We start from the raw sequence: 14,958 nt of genomic DNA, 5'->3' as shown, positions 1-14,958 counted from the left end.
ATATCAATTCGGCATATATGTTACATAAGCTTTCAATGTGGGAATGTGGGGAAAACTTCTATGTGATGATAAAATCCATATATAACAACCAAAGTGCAAAAATTTTAGTGAATGGAGAACCCACTCAAAGTATTCAGATACAGAAAGGTACTAGGCAAGGATGCCCACTGTCGTCCTTACTGTTTATATTCACTATAGAGTTGCTGGCTGAAAGAATAAGAAGTAATGATATGATAAAAGGATTGAGAGCAAAAGGAGAAGTATTTAAACTTTTGCAGATGATTTGATATTTATAGTAGAAGAACCAGAATACTCACTAATCCACCTAATAAATGATATATATGTATCTGTATATCTCTGTGTATATATTCACCATTATATCTATATAAACTTTCTATGCACCTTCATCACCAGTCGGTCTCCAGCTTCTTATTTACTACACCCAATACCCTTTCCCCCTCCTTCTGCTGTTTATCTGACTTGCGCTCCCCCCCCCCTGCAAAGTGGTTGGCAATTTGACACTGGATTAATTAGTATTTGCCATTTGACCTCTTTTTGAAATGGGCTATTAATGTTTTTAATTGCTTTTAGACATGTTCTTATGACTGTTGTACATCGCCCAGAGCCCGGCATTAGCAGGGATTGGGCGATTAATAAATGTAATGAATAAATAAATGTTGTTTGACAGAGAGTCCCACCAGGTAGGGGGCCAGGGCAGAGAAGGCCCTGGCCCTGCTTGAGGACAGCCAGATGTCTTCATTGCCCGACAGACTGTCCTTCGATACTATCAAGGAAAGTGTGTCTTAGTACGGGCAGCCTGATCACTTAACCCATGGGGAAGACTCCTCTTGGGCCACTGTCCTGAAGGGCCCATGACAGCCACAAGCAAGTGGAGCCAGGGTCCAGAGGCTGTACCAGTGCTACAAGGGCTGCTTGGCCTGGACCTTTCAGTGGCAACAAAAGTCTTCATCACAGTTCACCCAGTTGCCTCTTCTTACACTACCATTGGTTTGCGGCAGTCCAGGAGGAGGCCAATGGGTGAGCTTCACTGATGGTTGATGCGGCTGTCTGGGCCTGAACTCAGTGGGACCTACATTACTGTTTTGCAGAGCTGAGCTTGGGATCCTCCTGGGCCATTTTAAGGGCAAAACCTGCTCCGTTTTTCAGGAAATTCGGAGTGCCTAACTCCCTCAAGAACCTACCCCACCCCAAGTCATTTTGGGAGGCCGTGTTTTGGGTGCCTACTCCATCTGAGGTGAGACAGGTGGCAACTTGAGAAAGCGTCTTCTCAGTCGTGGCACCAAAATTATGGAATTCCTTTTCTGGGAGGTTTGCTTGTCCTTCTCTATCACTGTCTTTCACCAGTGGGTGAAGACTTTTTTGTTTGGTGTTCCCTCAGTGACCCTTATTGCTGTTCCTTCCTGTTCATGTGTGTACATTTATATGTTTGTGTCTTTGTGAACTGTTTAGAGAGCCAGTTTGGTGTAGTGGTTAGGAGCGTGGGCTCTAATCTGGGAAAACCGGGTTTGATTCCCCTCTCCTCCACATGCACATGACCTTGGATCAGTCACAAGTCCTTTCAGAGCTGTTCTCTCAAGGGCAGTTCTTGAAAGAGCTCCCTCAGCCCCACCTACCCCACGGGGTGTCTGTTGTGGGGAGGGGAAGGGAAAGGAGATTGTAAGCCACTCTGAGACTCCTTCGGGTAGTGAAGGGATAGTAAATCTAATCTCTTCTTCTTCTCTTCTATAGATATAACTTGTTTTTATGTTATGTCAGTTCTCCTGAATGGGGTGGAAAGGCGGCATTAAAAAAGTTAAACAAAATGTGACATTTCCCGCAAATCCTTTCTGGGTCCTGGTGATCAGACACTGAGAGCGCAGTGTTTCAAACTCAGTTCATTGGCACGAGGGGTCTGATTTGCAGAAGGAGCTTAGAACTTCTCTCCAGCACTCTCTTCCCAACCTGAAATGGTCCAAGGAGTAGTTTCAGAGGGTAACCATGTTAGTCTTCAGTAGGAAAACCAGATTTGATTCTAGTAGCACTTTAAGGATCAACAAGATTTGGGAGGTAACCAGGGGTCATTTCGTAGAAAAAGAGCTAGGGGAACTCATTAGCATAACTCATTAGCATATGCCACACACTCTGACATCACCGGAAGTGTGTCATAAGGCCAGCGGGAGTGCAAGGAAGCCCCGCGAAGGCCCTCCCTGGCCCCAGGCAGGCAGGGGTGGGGAGAGGCGGGGAGGAAGCAACTTACCCTCCCTCTCCTCCTGCCTCCTCCTGGCTGAATGAGGGCCGGAGGCGTGGCGGCCGGAAGCAGGGGGCGGGGCTTCGTCATGTGCCCCGCCCCCCGTACCTCACCCGGGGGAACTGCGATCCCCCCCGAAATGACCTCTGGAGGTAACTGATAAAGGGAGCTTTGACTCTTGACAGCTCATTCCCTGCAGATCTTCTTGGTCTCAGAGGTGCTACTGGACAAATCTGGTCCCAGAGGTATTATTTGCCCCAATGGGAAAACTTTAAGTGTGGTCCGTCTGTACATGTTGGTTTCCCAAGGCCTTTCCTAGGGCCCTTTCAACTCAGAAAAACGGCATGAGGGAAAGGCTTTAAGCCGTTTTCCCCATGGTCCCAATCAGTATTCCCTCTAAGCTGAGTTAGTGTGAGCTAGCTCACAGGTTTTTAGCCTCCGGCTTACACATTTTTGTCTTTGCTCATGAAGAAGAAGAGATTGGATTTATACCCTGCCCTTCACTACCCAAAGGTGTCTCCTTTTCCCTTCCCCTCCCCACAACAGGCACCCTGTGAGGTAGGTGGAGCTGAGAGAGCTCTTGACAGAAACTGCTCTTTTTTTCAAGAACAGCTCTTATCAGAGCTATGGCTTGCCCAAGGCCATCCAGCCAGGTGCAAGTGGAGGAGTAGGGAATCAAACCCGGTTCTCCCAGATTAGAGTCCGCGCACTTAACCACTACACCAGACTGGCTCCAGAGCAGGGTGGCTCCAGAGCAAACTAACTTATGCAGCAGCCAAATTGCTCACTCACAGCTTTAATGCCAGTAGCTCACAGAGTAGAATCTTTGCTCACAAGACTCCACAGCTTAGAGGGAGTATTGGTCCCAATCTGAATCAACCTCCCTGTGCCTGTGCATTGTGTTCTCCAGGCACAGAACTCATATTGTGCATCTGATCTCCCAAGACCCAGGGGGTTCATGAAAAAAAACAAAATACGTAACAAGGAAAGACTGAAGGTCAAAGAAGAAGGGGACGGCAAAGGATGATATGGTCAGACAGTGTTATCGATGCAACAAACATGAAATTAAGCAAACTCCGGGGCGCAACGGAAAACAGGAGGGCCTGGCGTGATGTGGTCTATGGGGTCGCGAAGAGTGGGACTCGACTGTGCGGCTGAACAACAACAAAAACTTGCCAAAGACCTTGCTCAGATAAGCCAAGCTGTTGTAGTATCTTCTGCCCAAATAAATACCGTGTTGTAAATCCTAACAAATCTTGGCAATCCATCTTGGATGCATAATCGCTGGATCACGCAAGCGAAATGCTTCCAGCATCCGGGTGTAAATCTTCTCAGCTGTAATGAGTGGGGTGAACTCCTGAGCTTGTAAAACCTACAGCCAATTGTCTTCAATGAAATATTTGTCCATTTGTGAAAGCCGCAGGAGGCCAGTCTGGTTTTCACAGTGGTTATAGATTTTGTAGGCAAAAGTACTATTCTCAATCCTTCAGGAACTGGGACTGTTGAGTTTTGCTAGGGTGATTTGGTCTGGAGAGCCTTTAAACTCAGGCTCCTGGCCTGCCAAAAAAGACACCCGTGACCTTGAGCAGTAGATAAGTGCAGTGTGGCTTTATAAACATATTTTATGTTGTTGTTATCCTTCTACATTTGTATTCCTATCTCTCCCTTGGCAACCTTTGGTCTCCAGTGGTCAATAAAAGAATGCAGCTCCTTCTCAAACCCAGAAATGATCACGATTTATCAAGTGAATCCTCGTTTATAACCACTTTCATGGGGCTTTAATACCAACTTTGCAGTCCAGTACTAACATTTCTAGCATTCCCACTCCTCCAATAACACACAGCTATGCAGCTATACACTTTTGCCACAGCACAAGGCTGGCAAATATCTGTATCATTCACAACTGGGTTTTGCTGAGTGGCTGAGCTTGATCCGGTTACAAATGATTGCTAAAATGCACAATAGTGCCATATCTAACACTGAAGCACAGCCATAGTATGAACATTGATTTGTTTTACGTTTGGGGAAGCCAAATAGGGTTGGCCCTAGAATCATAGAGTTGGAAAGGACCTCCTGGGTCATCTAGTCCAACTCCCTGCACAAGGCAGGAAATTCACAAATACCCCCCACCAGTGTTCCCTCGAAGCTGAGTTAGTGTGAGCTAGCTCAGTTTTTTAGCCTCCAGCTCACACATTTTTGCCTTAGCTCAGGAAGGACGGCTCCAGAACAAACTAATTCATGCAGTAGCCAAACTGATCTCTCACAACCTTAATGCCAGTAGCTCACAAAGTAGAATTTTTGCTCACAAGACTCCACAGCTTAGGGGGAGCATTGCCTCCCCCACCCTCAGTGACCCCTGCTGTATGCCCAGAAGAGGAGGGGGGACCCCTCCAGGATCCCTGGCCAAACTGGCCCTGGCTTGTATTTGGATGGGAGACCTCAAAGGAATATCAGGGGCGTGATACAGAGGCGGACAATCGCAAACCATCTCTGAGCAATGCTCCCTCTAAGCTGTGGAGTCCTGTGAGCAAAAATTCTACTTTGTTTTTTTTTTTTGGTAAACAAATTTTATTTTCTCAGGAATACAACATATAAAACATTTCATTCTATCAATTGTCTACCCCATTCCCAGTTCGTGTGAGCCGGAGGCTAAAAAACTGTGAGCTAGCTCACACTAACTCAGCTTAGAGGGAACACTGCCTCTGAGTCTCTTGCCCTGAAAACCTTACAGGGGTCACTACAAGTTAAGTGTGACTTGCCAGCACTTTCCAGCACCACCACAGGAAGGGGATGGTGTTAGGGGCACAGTGATGAACGGAGCTGACTGTGAGATAAAAGTATAAAAATAAACAGTGTGCTAAAGCACTCTACCCATGCCTCGGAGGGCCCGTTATTGTCATCCAGTGTACCCATGACTTATAAGGTTGCAGACCTCCAGGTGGGGCCCAGAGATCTCGGAATTACAGCTGGTCTCCTTCAGGCAGGTAGTCATGTTGGTCTGAAGCAACAGAACAGTGTTTGAGTTGCGGTCAGCGCGGTGCGGCGACGTTCTGTCCACTTTTCGGTATGGTGACGGGCGGCGTTCAGCTTGCTCTGAGCCGCCCGATCCTCTGCAGCTCCATTTGGAGCCTCCCGGTTGCCAGGAGGACTTCACCAGATCTTCCAGAGAAAGGTCTGGAGCAGGGGGCTTTCGTTTTTGGCCCCTTCCGTTGCCCCGAAGCTGGAGCGGCGCGTGGGATGGAACATGGCCGCCATGTTCCAGAGAGCCGCAGCCACCCCTTTTTAACAAATAATGAATGGATTACAATAATTGCAGCACTATAAGAGAAGAAACTCAAGAAAAAATAACTGTGAGGCCGCAGCCACCCCTTTTTAACAAATAACAAATGGATTACAATAATTGCAGCAGTATAAGATAAGAAACTCAAGAACAAATAACTGTGAGTGCTCATAATTATCGAGAAAAGAAGAGTGGAAGTGAAATTACCCTGAACTGAATGGCTTGGAATGGAAAGATATAGCTGCCAGAAAACATGTTGGAGAAGACGGACTGTGTAAGTTTATTTTTCTACAAGGGAACCTTGGTGACGTTCTCGGTGAGGCTACTTAACTGATTGCAGAGGGAATTAAAAGACTCTTTAGATTGGATGCATAAGGTTGCACTGGAAAGAGAGAAGGAAAAGGAGATGTGAGTGGAAATTTAAAGGGAACATTACAACAATGGAGCATGATCTGCTGAGAGTTAATGGAAACAGCTGAGAGAAAATTTACCACACATTCAAGGAATGGAAGCATAGAGACATGTTGCTACAGGGGAAAAGGCTACAGATACATAGAAGGAGAATGAAGATATACGGAAAGGTTAATCTGCCTATTTTTGTGGACGTTTGCCCAATCGGAAGAACATGATTATGGAAAATTTGTTAAAAGTTATAATGGTTGGAGATGTAAGGATGATAATAGAGGATGAAAATAATAGAAGGGAGTGTTAAATGCTAAAATAGTAAATAGTAAATAAATTTGTAGATGAAAGTTTAATGGAAATTTATAAATTAGATTTAGGCTAGGGATTATTATATGGACTCTAATTAATCTGAGACTAATAAAAATAATGAAGGAATATAGAAATTGTTGAATGTAGAAGATTTATGATCAGTAAAAAATAATTAGGTGTATGTCTGAATGAATGTAGAATGTAGAAGATTCTGGAAATGTGTTGGAAAAGGGTTAGTTAAATTGCACTAATTTTCAATGAAGTGGTTGGTGATGAAATAAAGGTATAAAAACTTAGTAAAAAATGAAGGGACGTAAGGAATATTATAATAGTAAAATAATTGTATGAAAAGAGGATGGGGGGGGAAAGGAATTAGAGGGGGTGGATGCTAACATTGAAAATCAAAAAAGTGAGAAAAAAGATAAAATATATAAAAATAAAATAAAACCTTACAATTTATGCTTATATTAGAAACAAGTAATTTATAGTTTATTGGATTAAATGAGAGGTATTAGAATGTAGTTGTAGTGAGGAATGGCTAGGCGACTCCCGAGTAATGGATGGTTTGAGATGGGTAAAATTTGGCACCAAATTAGATTGTTGGTATGGAACTTGATGAATGCCATATATAGAGATTAGTACTCGATTAGCGGTTGACTAATGGAATGAATTTGGGAACACCAGAAAATTTCTTACTTGACTTAGTTGCTGTTAAAAAGTATTTTTGGTTGACATGTCGACTTTTGATGATGTTATTGTCTATTATGTTACTGTTTATAACTTGAAAACCCAATAAATATATTTTAAAAAAGAACAATATTTGAGTCCAGTGGTACCTTGAAGACCAACAAAGTTAATTCAGGTTACAAAGATCAGTCCCTCAATTCTGGAGGGTGGGTGCTATAGTATTCTACCCTGCCCAAGTCCCTGTTCTTCCCGAAGAAGCCCCACCCTTCCCTAGGTCCCTTCCAATTCTCCAGGAATTTCCCAACCTCGATTTGGCAACCCTAGCACTAATGCCTAATTTCATATGTGCTTAATATATTCAGGAGGCAGCTAGAAGGGCAAAATGTGCCAACAGAATATGTAATATACATTCCTGCCAGGTTAGTAAGGGGGGGGGGGCAAAAACTGTTACAGTCTGTTGCAGCCAAAATAAACAGAGCTATTCTGGCAGCTTAAAAACGGACAATTCTATGACAGCATAATAAAATTGTTAGACGGTTATCCCAGATTCCCGTCAGTTATGTCTAATACGATCCATAGTGGGTAAACAGAACAAGATTTTATTCCAGCAGGATGCAGAGAGTGGGATACAATTCCGTAAAAATTCCAAAACTAAGGAGGAAACACACGGGATTAGCCTGTTCACACGTCCTGCAGCATTTGGCGCTGGAGAATCTGCATAGCGAAGGTCCCCGTTTGATTCCAGCCGCCGGTACCCAATAAAGGTCGGCTTGCCAACCTCCAGGTGGTAGCTGGAGATCTCGTGGGATTACAATTGATCTCCAGGCAAAAGGGATCAATTCCCCTAGAGAAAACGGCCACTTTGGAAGGTGGACTCTGTGGCATCGTATCTTATTGATGTCCCCCCCCAGGCCCCCCCCCCAATCTCCAGGTATTTCTCAACACGCAGCTAGCAACCCCAATTAAAGCGGGCGGAGGACTTTCCTCTCCTCTAGAGCTGCCTCTCATCCCTAAACAACCGCGATCGGTGGTCCGCCTCGGTTATACGGCGGCCGCCACCCGTTCCCAGTCCGTTTCCCATGCGCCTGATCAGGGCGGCACCAGAGGTCGCTTTGCTACCGGAGGCGTCTGTCACCCAGCCTTTTTTTCTGCGCAGCCGCGTCGCCTGGCCTGAGGGGGCAGGCGGGGCCGGCGGCGGGCTCGGCGATGCGGGGCGGGGCCGGCGGAGCCCATGGAGGAGCCCGACTATTTCGGAAGCAGCGCGGTCGAGTGGGGGGACGAGGCTGGCGCAGACGGAGGAGCGGTGAGAGGGGCTCGGGGGAGAGGGGAGGGTCGCCATCGGTCGGGGGCGCTTGTCTCCTTTGCTCTCTTTCGTTCCCTTCCTGCCTCTCTCTGTGCCACACACACACACACCCCCGGCCGCCAAGGAGCTCAGGGGTAGCCTAGTCGGTTCTCTTCCCGCCTTCGATATGACGCTCACAACAGCCCTGTGAGGTAGGCTAGTGGCTGGCCCCAGATCCCCTAGCGTAAGAACATACGAGAAGCCGTGTTGGATCAGGCCAGCAGTGGCCCATCCAGCCCAACACTCTTATGTCCAACAGGGGCCAAAATCCAGGTGTCCTGGCCTTTTTATTACGGCTTTCATCCTCACGACAACCTTGTGAGGTAGGCTAGGCCGAGAGAGTCCAAAAGTACAACAAACACGGTGTGAAACAATCCAGTAAATAATATAATGATAACAATAACACTCTTTATATTCAATAAATATATATAAAATAAATTCAGTAAGTCATTGGGTATATATAAAATAAATTCAGTAAGTATGACATCTGGCACTCTCCCTCGCAACCCATCCCCCACACACAAGGAGGTTGGGGGGGGCTGAACTTTTTCCTATTGTCTGTATATTTAGTCTACTGGTCTGCTTTTAGGTGGTTTTAATGTTTGGTTTTAACTTAAGAATTTTTGTATACCATTTTGTTGTAAGCCGCCCTGACCCCTGCTTGTAGGGAAGGACGACCTAGTACATCCAATATAATAAAGAAATAATAAATAATAGCCACGACACAATGAGCATACACACACACCAAGCAAAGTCTCTTTAATTTTTCTTCTGTTGACAGAAGAAAGCAGTCCACATGCTGTAAATAAGCAGTTTCAGTTGAACTTCCTCAGGACTCTCTTGAGAACCATTTTGCCAAGCTGAAAAGAAAAGAGGCGGCTGTTTAACCCAATTAGAGGCGGCTGTTCTGCTTTTTGTAATATTTGAAGAGTTTGGTTCCAGTCTTATCTGCAGTCCTGAGGAAGTTCAACTGAAACCGCTTATTTACAAACCGGAGGAGCGTGTCGACTGCTTCATTCTGTCAACAGAAGAAAAATTAAAGAGTCTTTGCATGTGAGAATTAACACCAGTTGGTGTTTGTGTGTATAGATAGGTAGGTACGGTAGGTAGGTAGGTAGGTAGGTAGGTAGATGCTCATTATGCTGCGGCTATTGATTTACTGAATTTAATCTCTATCTATTGAATATAAAGACTGTTATTGTTATTATATTATTTACTGGATTGCTTCATATGGTGTTTGTTGTACTTTTGGACTCCTTGTTCACCATGATCCCTTTTGTTAGAGAATAGGCTGAGAGAGTGGCTTGCTTGGGGTCCTTTAGCAAGTTCCATGGCTTTTTCCTCCTGATATGATCCTCACAACAACATTGTGATGTAGGTGAGGTTGAGAGAGAGCAGCCCATGGACCATCCAGTTTGAACGCATTAACCACAAGGCTACGCTAGCTCTTGTAAGCCAAGCTCACATAATAAAGTGAACTCACAAACATCTTGTATGTTTGTGTGTGCACCTGTTTGTCAGAAAAAGCCAACGTTGCATTTGAAACTGGGAAACAGTTCCTGGATAAATATGGGGTTTGTATCGTATGTCCAGATGTATGTACATTGAATGCAACAAGATAATTATTCACTGCATATACGAAGGAAGAATTCATGTGTATGCTATGCACGAATACTATGTGCGCTTACTGTAATTTGTGTATCCCTTTTAAAACAGCAGATTAGTAACAAAGCAGTTTGGTGTAGTGGTTAAGTGTGCAGACTCTAATCTGGGAGAACCGGATTTGATTCCCCACTCCTCCACTTGCAGCTGCTGGATGACCTTGGGCAAACCATAGTTCTGACAAGAGCTGTCCTTGAAAGGGCAGTCCTCGAAAGAGCTCTCTCAGCCCCACGTACTTTACAGGGTGTCTGTTGTGGGGAGGGGAAGGGAAAGGAGATTGTAAGCCACTCTGAGACTCCGAGTGAACGGTGGGGTATAAATCTAGTCTCTTCCTCCTTCTTCTTGCCTGAACCCGCCCCCTGCTGTTTTACCTTGTTTTGAATTATAAACAGCTTTGAAGGCTGTAGCATTATAGCTGTACATAAATGTGTAAATTAAATTAATAATAATAAAAGAAGCAGATAATGAGACAATAAACAGATGAAACTTGATAAATATGTTGTGGTTAATAATGATGATGATAAAATATGTTGTTAATCCTCTCCCCGGAATAATTTCAGTAATTTCAGTTTATTTTTCATTATCATTCAAGAAGGGAAGTCATTTCTGTCTATTGCAGTAAAAATAAGTAGAAGCCTCTTGGCTGGTGGGCTCTAGTTCCTGAAAGTTTATGTGGGAATAAATGTTCAGATTTATTTAATCATCATAGCTTTTTTCAGATGTGTAAGCATGTCCCTTTCCAAGTCACAACTCTTTTCCCCACTACAGACTTGTGCAAAGGTAACCAAACAAGCATTCTGCATTGCAGTCATGATCAGCACAACCATGGCCACAAATCATCAACCAGGAGTGCTTTTTCTTAGCGCAACTGGAAGTAACTCTGACCTAGCTAGAAGTGTGAATGTGTGTATATGGGGAGATATGGCCTTTAATGTCAAGTGTGTTCACGCTTGCTCAGGGGTAAGGCCCATCGAATTTGTTGGAACGTGCTTCTGATCAAAATGTGCAGGAGGATGTAAATTGATACAGCTGTCCTAAAACTGCCAGAACTACAAGGCTACTTATTTGCAGAGAGAGAGGAATGTTTCCCCAGTTTAAGGAAATTGCCAAATTTGTTAAATGTCAGAGTGAGAGAGCCAGAATAAGAGACCCCATTGGCATAGCTGGAAAAATACGGTATTAACGTTATGGATAATTAACGTACTGGTTAATAATCTGTAACATTTCCACTGCCAAACACTGACAGTTGTGAGTCCTTTATTAAGAAGTGGTGTGCACCAGATCTCACAATGAGTAACTATCAACACAAGAGCACCCTGTGCTGTTATTTTAGTGCACTGGCATAAATCTGTGCATGGTTTGTACTTGCGTTCTTTTCTGATTTCCCTTTCTGCTTTCCCTTTATCATTTCTCTGTGAGCGTCTCTAGAAAGCCCTTCAGTCTCCTAAAAATCTTTGCCTGCCATTCTCACATCTCACTTATTCCTCCTGTATCATGAGTCCAGGACTTAAAAGATTTTGTTTTCTTATTTTAAAAGCCATATTTGGTTCCACACTGAGCCACATTTAGCCCTAGAGCCATAAAAAATTTGATCTGTGTGCTGTAAGAATCCCGATTCTATGACTTCATCCAGTGCCCTAGGGCTTTGCGCTTCATACATACATCTTAGTGTGTCATGACTTTTTCCCCAGATGCTCATCTTAACCTAGATGTAGCTACTGGGTGTTACATTGCCTGTCCCGGTATTTGATAAATACCTTGTTTTATTTAAAGTCCTTGAAGCACCAGGATGTGAGCATTGCTGTGGGGACCTGTGTGCAGGGCAGAAGAATAATTGTCTTGGCAAGGAATAGCGTTTGTTTTGTTACCACAAAAACAAGCTGCTTTGTCCCATTTATATACAAGTTTTTATGCATACCTGTATTGAAAGAATGTGGTTTATTTCTCGCCTGAACTCTATTAGGGTACCTGAAAACCCACCCAAGGGTAAATCTGCCTAACCTCACCCTAGTTAGTATATTACTAAAGAAATCCTGTGTGATGGGAAAATTAACGGTTTGCAATTTTTGCACTTCTCTAAGCAGCAAGATGATGAATATGGTGAAGAAGACGATGCTGAGGTCCAGCAGGAATTTGCACAAGTTTTCCACCCGAGATTACATAATGGAGCCTTCCATTTTTAATACTTTAAAAAGGTGAATGCAACGGATGGGCGGATTAAGGGATTGGACGTGTTACGTGGCTTTCTGGGCCTTTGATTCATTCAGGTTTGTCTCAGAGAAGGATGGTCTGTGTCCTTTTATAGGTATTTCCAGGCAGGCGGCTCCCCGGAGAACGTCATCCAGCTCTTATCAGAAAACTATACTGCAGTAGCTCAAACAGTAAACTTGTTGGCTGAGTGGCTCATTCAAACAGGTATTGCCAAAAATTGCATCTGTTGCCACTGCTTTTCTGCAACACCTACACAAAGTTAGTGCTGATGACTAGCCTGAAAGATTAACAAGCAAGGGGGGGGGTCTTAACCAATGGGCAGCAGGAGCAGCTGTCCTAGGCCTCACACCTAGGGGGGCACAATCACCCATGGTCCCCAACAGGGGGGGCAGTTGGCTAGATAGCAGCAGCTGCCCTTGCCCATCCTATCTGGGGGTTTGGATAGCTGGCTTCCAGGGGTGGCCATGGTTCCGATCCATCTCACACGGGGCTGGGGTTGCTGCTTCCTTGGACCCCAGTAATGAGTGGTAGGGGCTCAGCATGGGGTGGTAGTAATTCTGGGGGCCCATCCTGGGCTTTTTCCTCAGGACCCCAGAATCACAAAAAGAAGAAGAAGAAGAAGAGATTGGATTTATACCCCGCCCTTCACTTGGAGTCTCAGAGCGGCTTACAAACTCCGTTCCCTTCCCCTCCCCACAACAGACACCCTGTGAGGTGGGTGGGGCTGAGAGAACTCTGACACAAACTGCTCTTTTTCAAGGACAGCTGTGCCAGAGCTTGTGACTGACCCAAGGTCACATCAGCAGGTGGAAGTGGAGGAGTGGGGAATCAAACCCGGTTCTCCCAGATTAGAGTCGGCACACTTAACCACGACACCAAACTGGCATAAAATGTTGCTAGTCTTTCAAGATGAAACTGGACTCCTGTTCAATGCTTCGTGTTCTCTTCCTTAGCTTACGTCCAGCTTGCGACTGACCCAAGGTCATCCAGCCAGGTGCAAGTGGAGGAGTGGGGAATCAAACCCGGTTCTCCCAGATTAGAGTCCGTGCACTGAACCACTACACCAAACTGGCTTTGTTAACAAGCACCTTTTTTAAAAAGCATCATTAAATAAAATTCCCTTTTGAATGTTCACTCCTTTTCAATCTTGTTTTTAAAGTTTTGACTACTTTTGGCAAAGTATGGACCTTTGGTTCAGAACTGGCTGCACTTTAATGGATGATTTTAGTAGGTAGCTAACTCTTTAAGAAGTGAACACGAAATCACATGAGAGCCGTCAGGCAGAAGTGATACTACCGTAAGATGAATGCATTTTGATTGTAATTAAATATGGTGGACGACATGAGCCGTTGTTACCAGGGACTGTCACAGAAAGTGTTAAGCTGCTGCTTTGCAAACAGATTCCTCCACAGTGACCTCTTGTTACAGGTGTTGAACCAATTCAAGTCCAGGAGACTGTGGAAAACCATTTAAAAAGCTTGCTCATTAAACACTTTGACCCCCGAAAAGCAGACTCCATTTTCACAGAGGAAGGCGAGGTAAGACAGATGTGCTAAAGCTGGCAAAGCAAAATAATAATATCTGGCTTAAAATCCAGTTCACTTAAAAGGCTTCTCTAAGGCAGGTAGAATTTGGGGTTTTTTTTCGGGAATCTTGAATTTTTGGAGTCCAGTATATCTGAATCCAAAAAATCCCAATTTTTTTTGTGTGTGTGCACCCCTAGTTGCAGAGAAACAGAGAGCTTTTTAAAAAATGAATCTCTGCACATATAATTGTGAGTTGGGTCAAGATTTCATATTCTGGATTTGGTATTCTGGATTTTGCCCAGTCATGACATGAGTTTCTCAGATGATTTTTTCCCCCATCTGGGTTCAGATGTGCTTAGCATCAGAACTGGAGCTGTGCTGGGCACCTTCCATTTCTCTGAGGGGAACTGAGTTTGAAATAGTTGCTGTGCATTATATCCTCTAGAGCTGCCTGATACTTTTTTTTTTTGCAACGCACACCTAAACTGTATTTTTTCTTACATTTGAATAAAAGTGCAATCCCGACACCTATCGTGTGCACAGATCAGGAAGCCAGAGTGCCCCGTGACTTACTGACCTGGATATTCAAAAGGCGTTCATATTTTGTTCATCTGTTTTCCAGCATGCATTGATGGGGCTTTGGAAACAGCAGTGTGTGAAGTGACTGATAGTTGATCCCAGATTTTGAGCTCAGGTCTCCAGCAGAAAATGCTTTGTGCCTTTCACTGTCCTATTTTACCTTTGGAGCAATTGTAAAGATCTTCTAAAGACTCACGCTGATTTACTTGTCCCTTCAATCCGTATGATTCTGTTCCGTTCATTTTGGCAGACTCCAGCATGGCTTGAGCAAATGATAGCACATACTACATGGAGGGACCTCTTCTACAAATTGGCTGAAGCTCATCCAGATTGCCTCATGCTGAATTTTACTGTCAAGGTAATTAATACTAAGTTTCAATAAATGGAAGAAATTTATTACCTCCACTCAGTAGTGCAGTGGAGCCATTTGTTGGATAAAATCTGCGAGCGAGAATATATGGGATCCATACAATGCTTCTTTGTGTGGAAATAGCAAATCATATGTTTTTTTAAAAAATGTATTGATGTATATAGAATTTACAATTAACAGGAAGAGACTGATATTCATATATGTCAAAGTCGTATGTCTGAGATGTTACGAATTGGTGACAGTTTCTTGGGTACAAGATCGCACACCTATTCTATAAGTACCTCCCACTTTCGATAGTTATTCAGCGCGCTCTCTCTCTCTCTCTCTCTCTCTCTCTCT

General features: G+C 44.3%; 1 protein-coding gene across 1 annotated transcript in view; it reads left to right on the top strand.

Annotated features, from left to right (window-relative positions):
- The first annotated feature begins 8,112 nt into the window (after window positions 1–8,112).
- Window positions 8,113–14,958, top strand: part of NELFCD (negative elongation factor complex member C/D) — a 28,248-nt gene continuing 21,402 nt past the window's right edge. Inside the window, 6 exon segments of the mRNA XM_015412972.1 lie at window positions 8,113–8,232; window positions 12,018–12,064; window positions 12,066–12,128; window positions 12,239–12,348; window positions 13,573–13,682; window positions 14,500–14,607. Coding sequence (XP_015268458.1) covers window positions 8,161–8,232; window positions 12,018–12,064; window positions 12,066–12,128; window positions 12,239–12,348; window positions 13,573–13,682; window positions 14,500–14,607 — 510 coding nt within the window. The 5' untranslated portion in view covers window positions 8,113–8,160.

Source organism: Gekko japonicus, unplaced genomic scaffold (genome assembly GCF_001447785.1).
Source record: "Gekko japonicus isolate JY-2015 unplaced genomic scaffold, Gekko_japonicus_V1.1 scaffold2085, whole genome shotgun sequence".
Taxonomy (NCBI): Eukaryota; Metazoa; Chordata; class Lepidosauria; order Squamata; family Gekkonidae; genus Gekko; species Gekko japonicus.
Note: the sequence above shows the minus strand (reverse complement) of the source record. Positions and strands in the feature narration are given on the sequence as shown.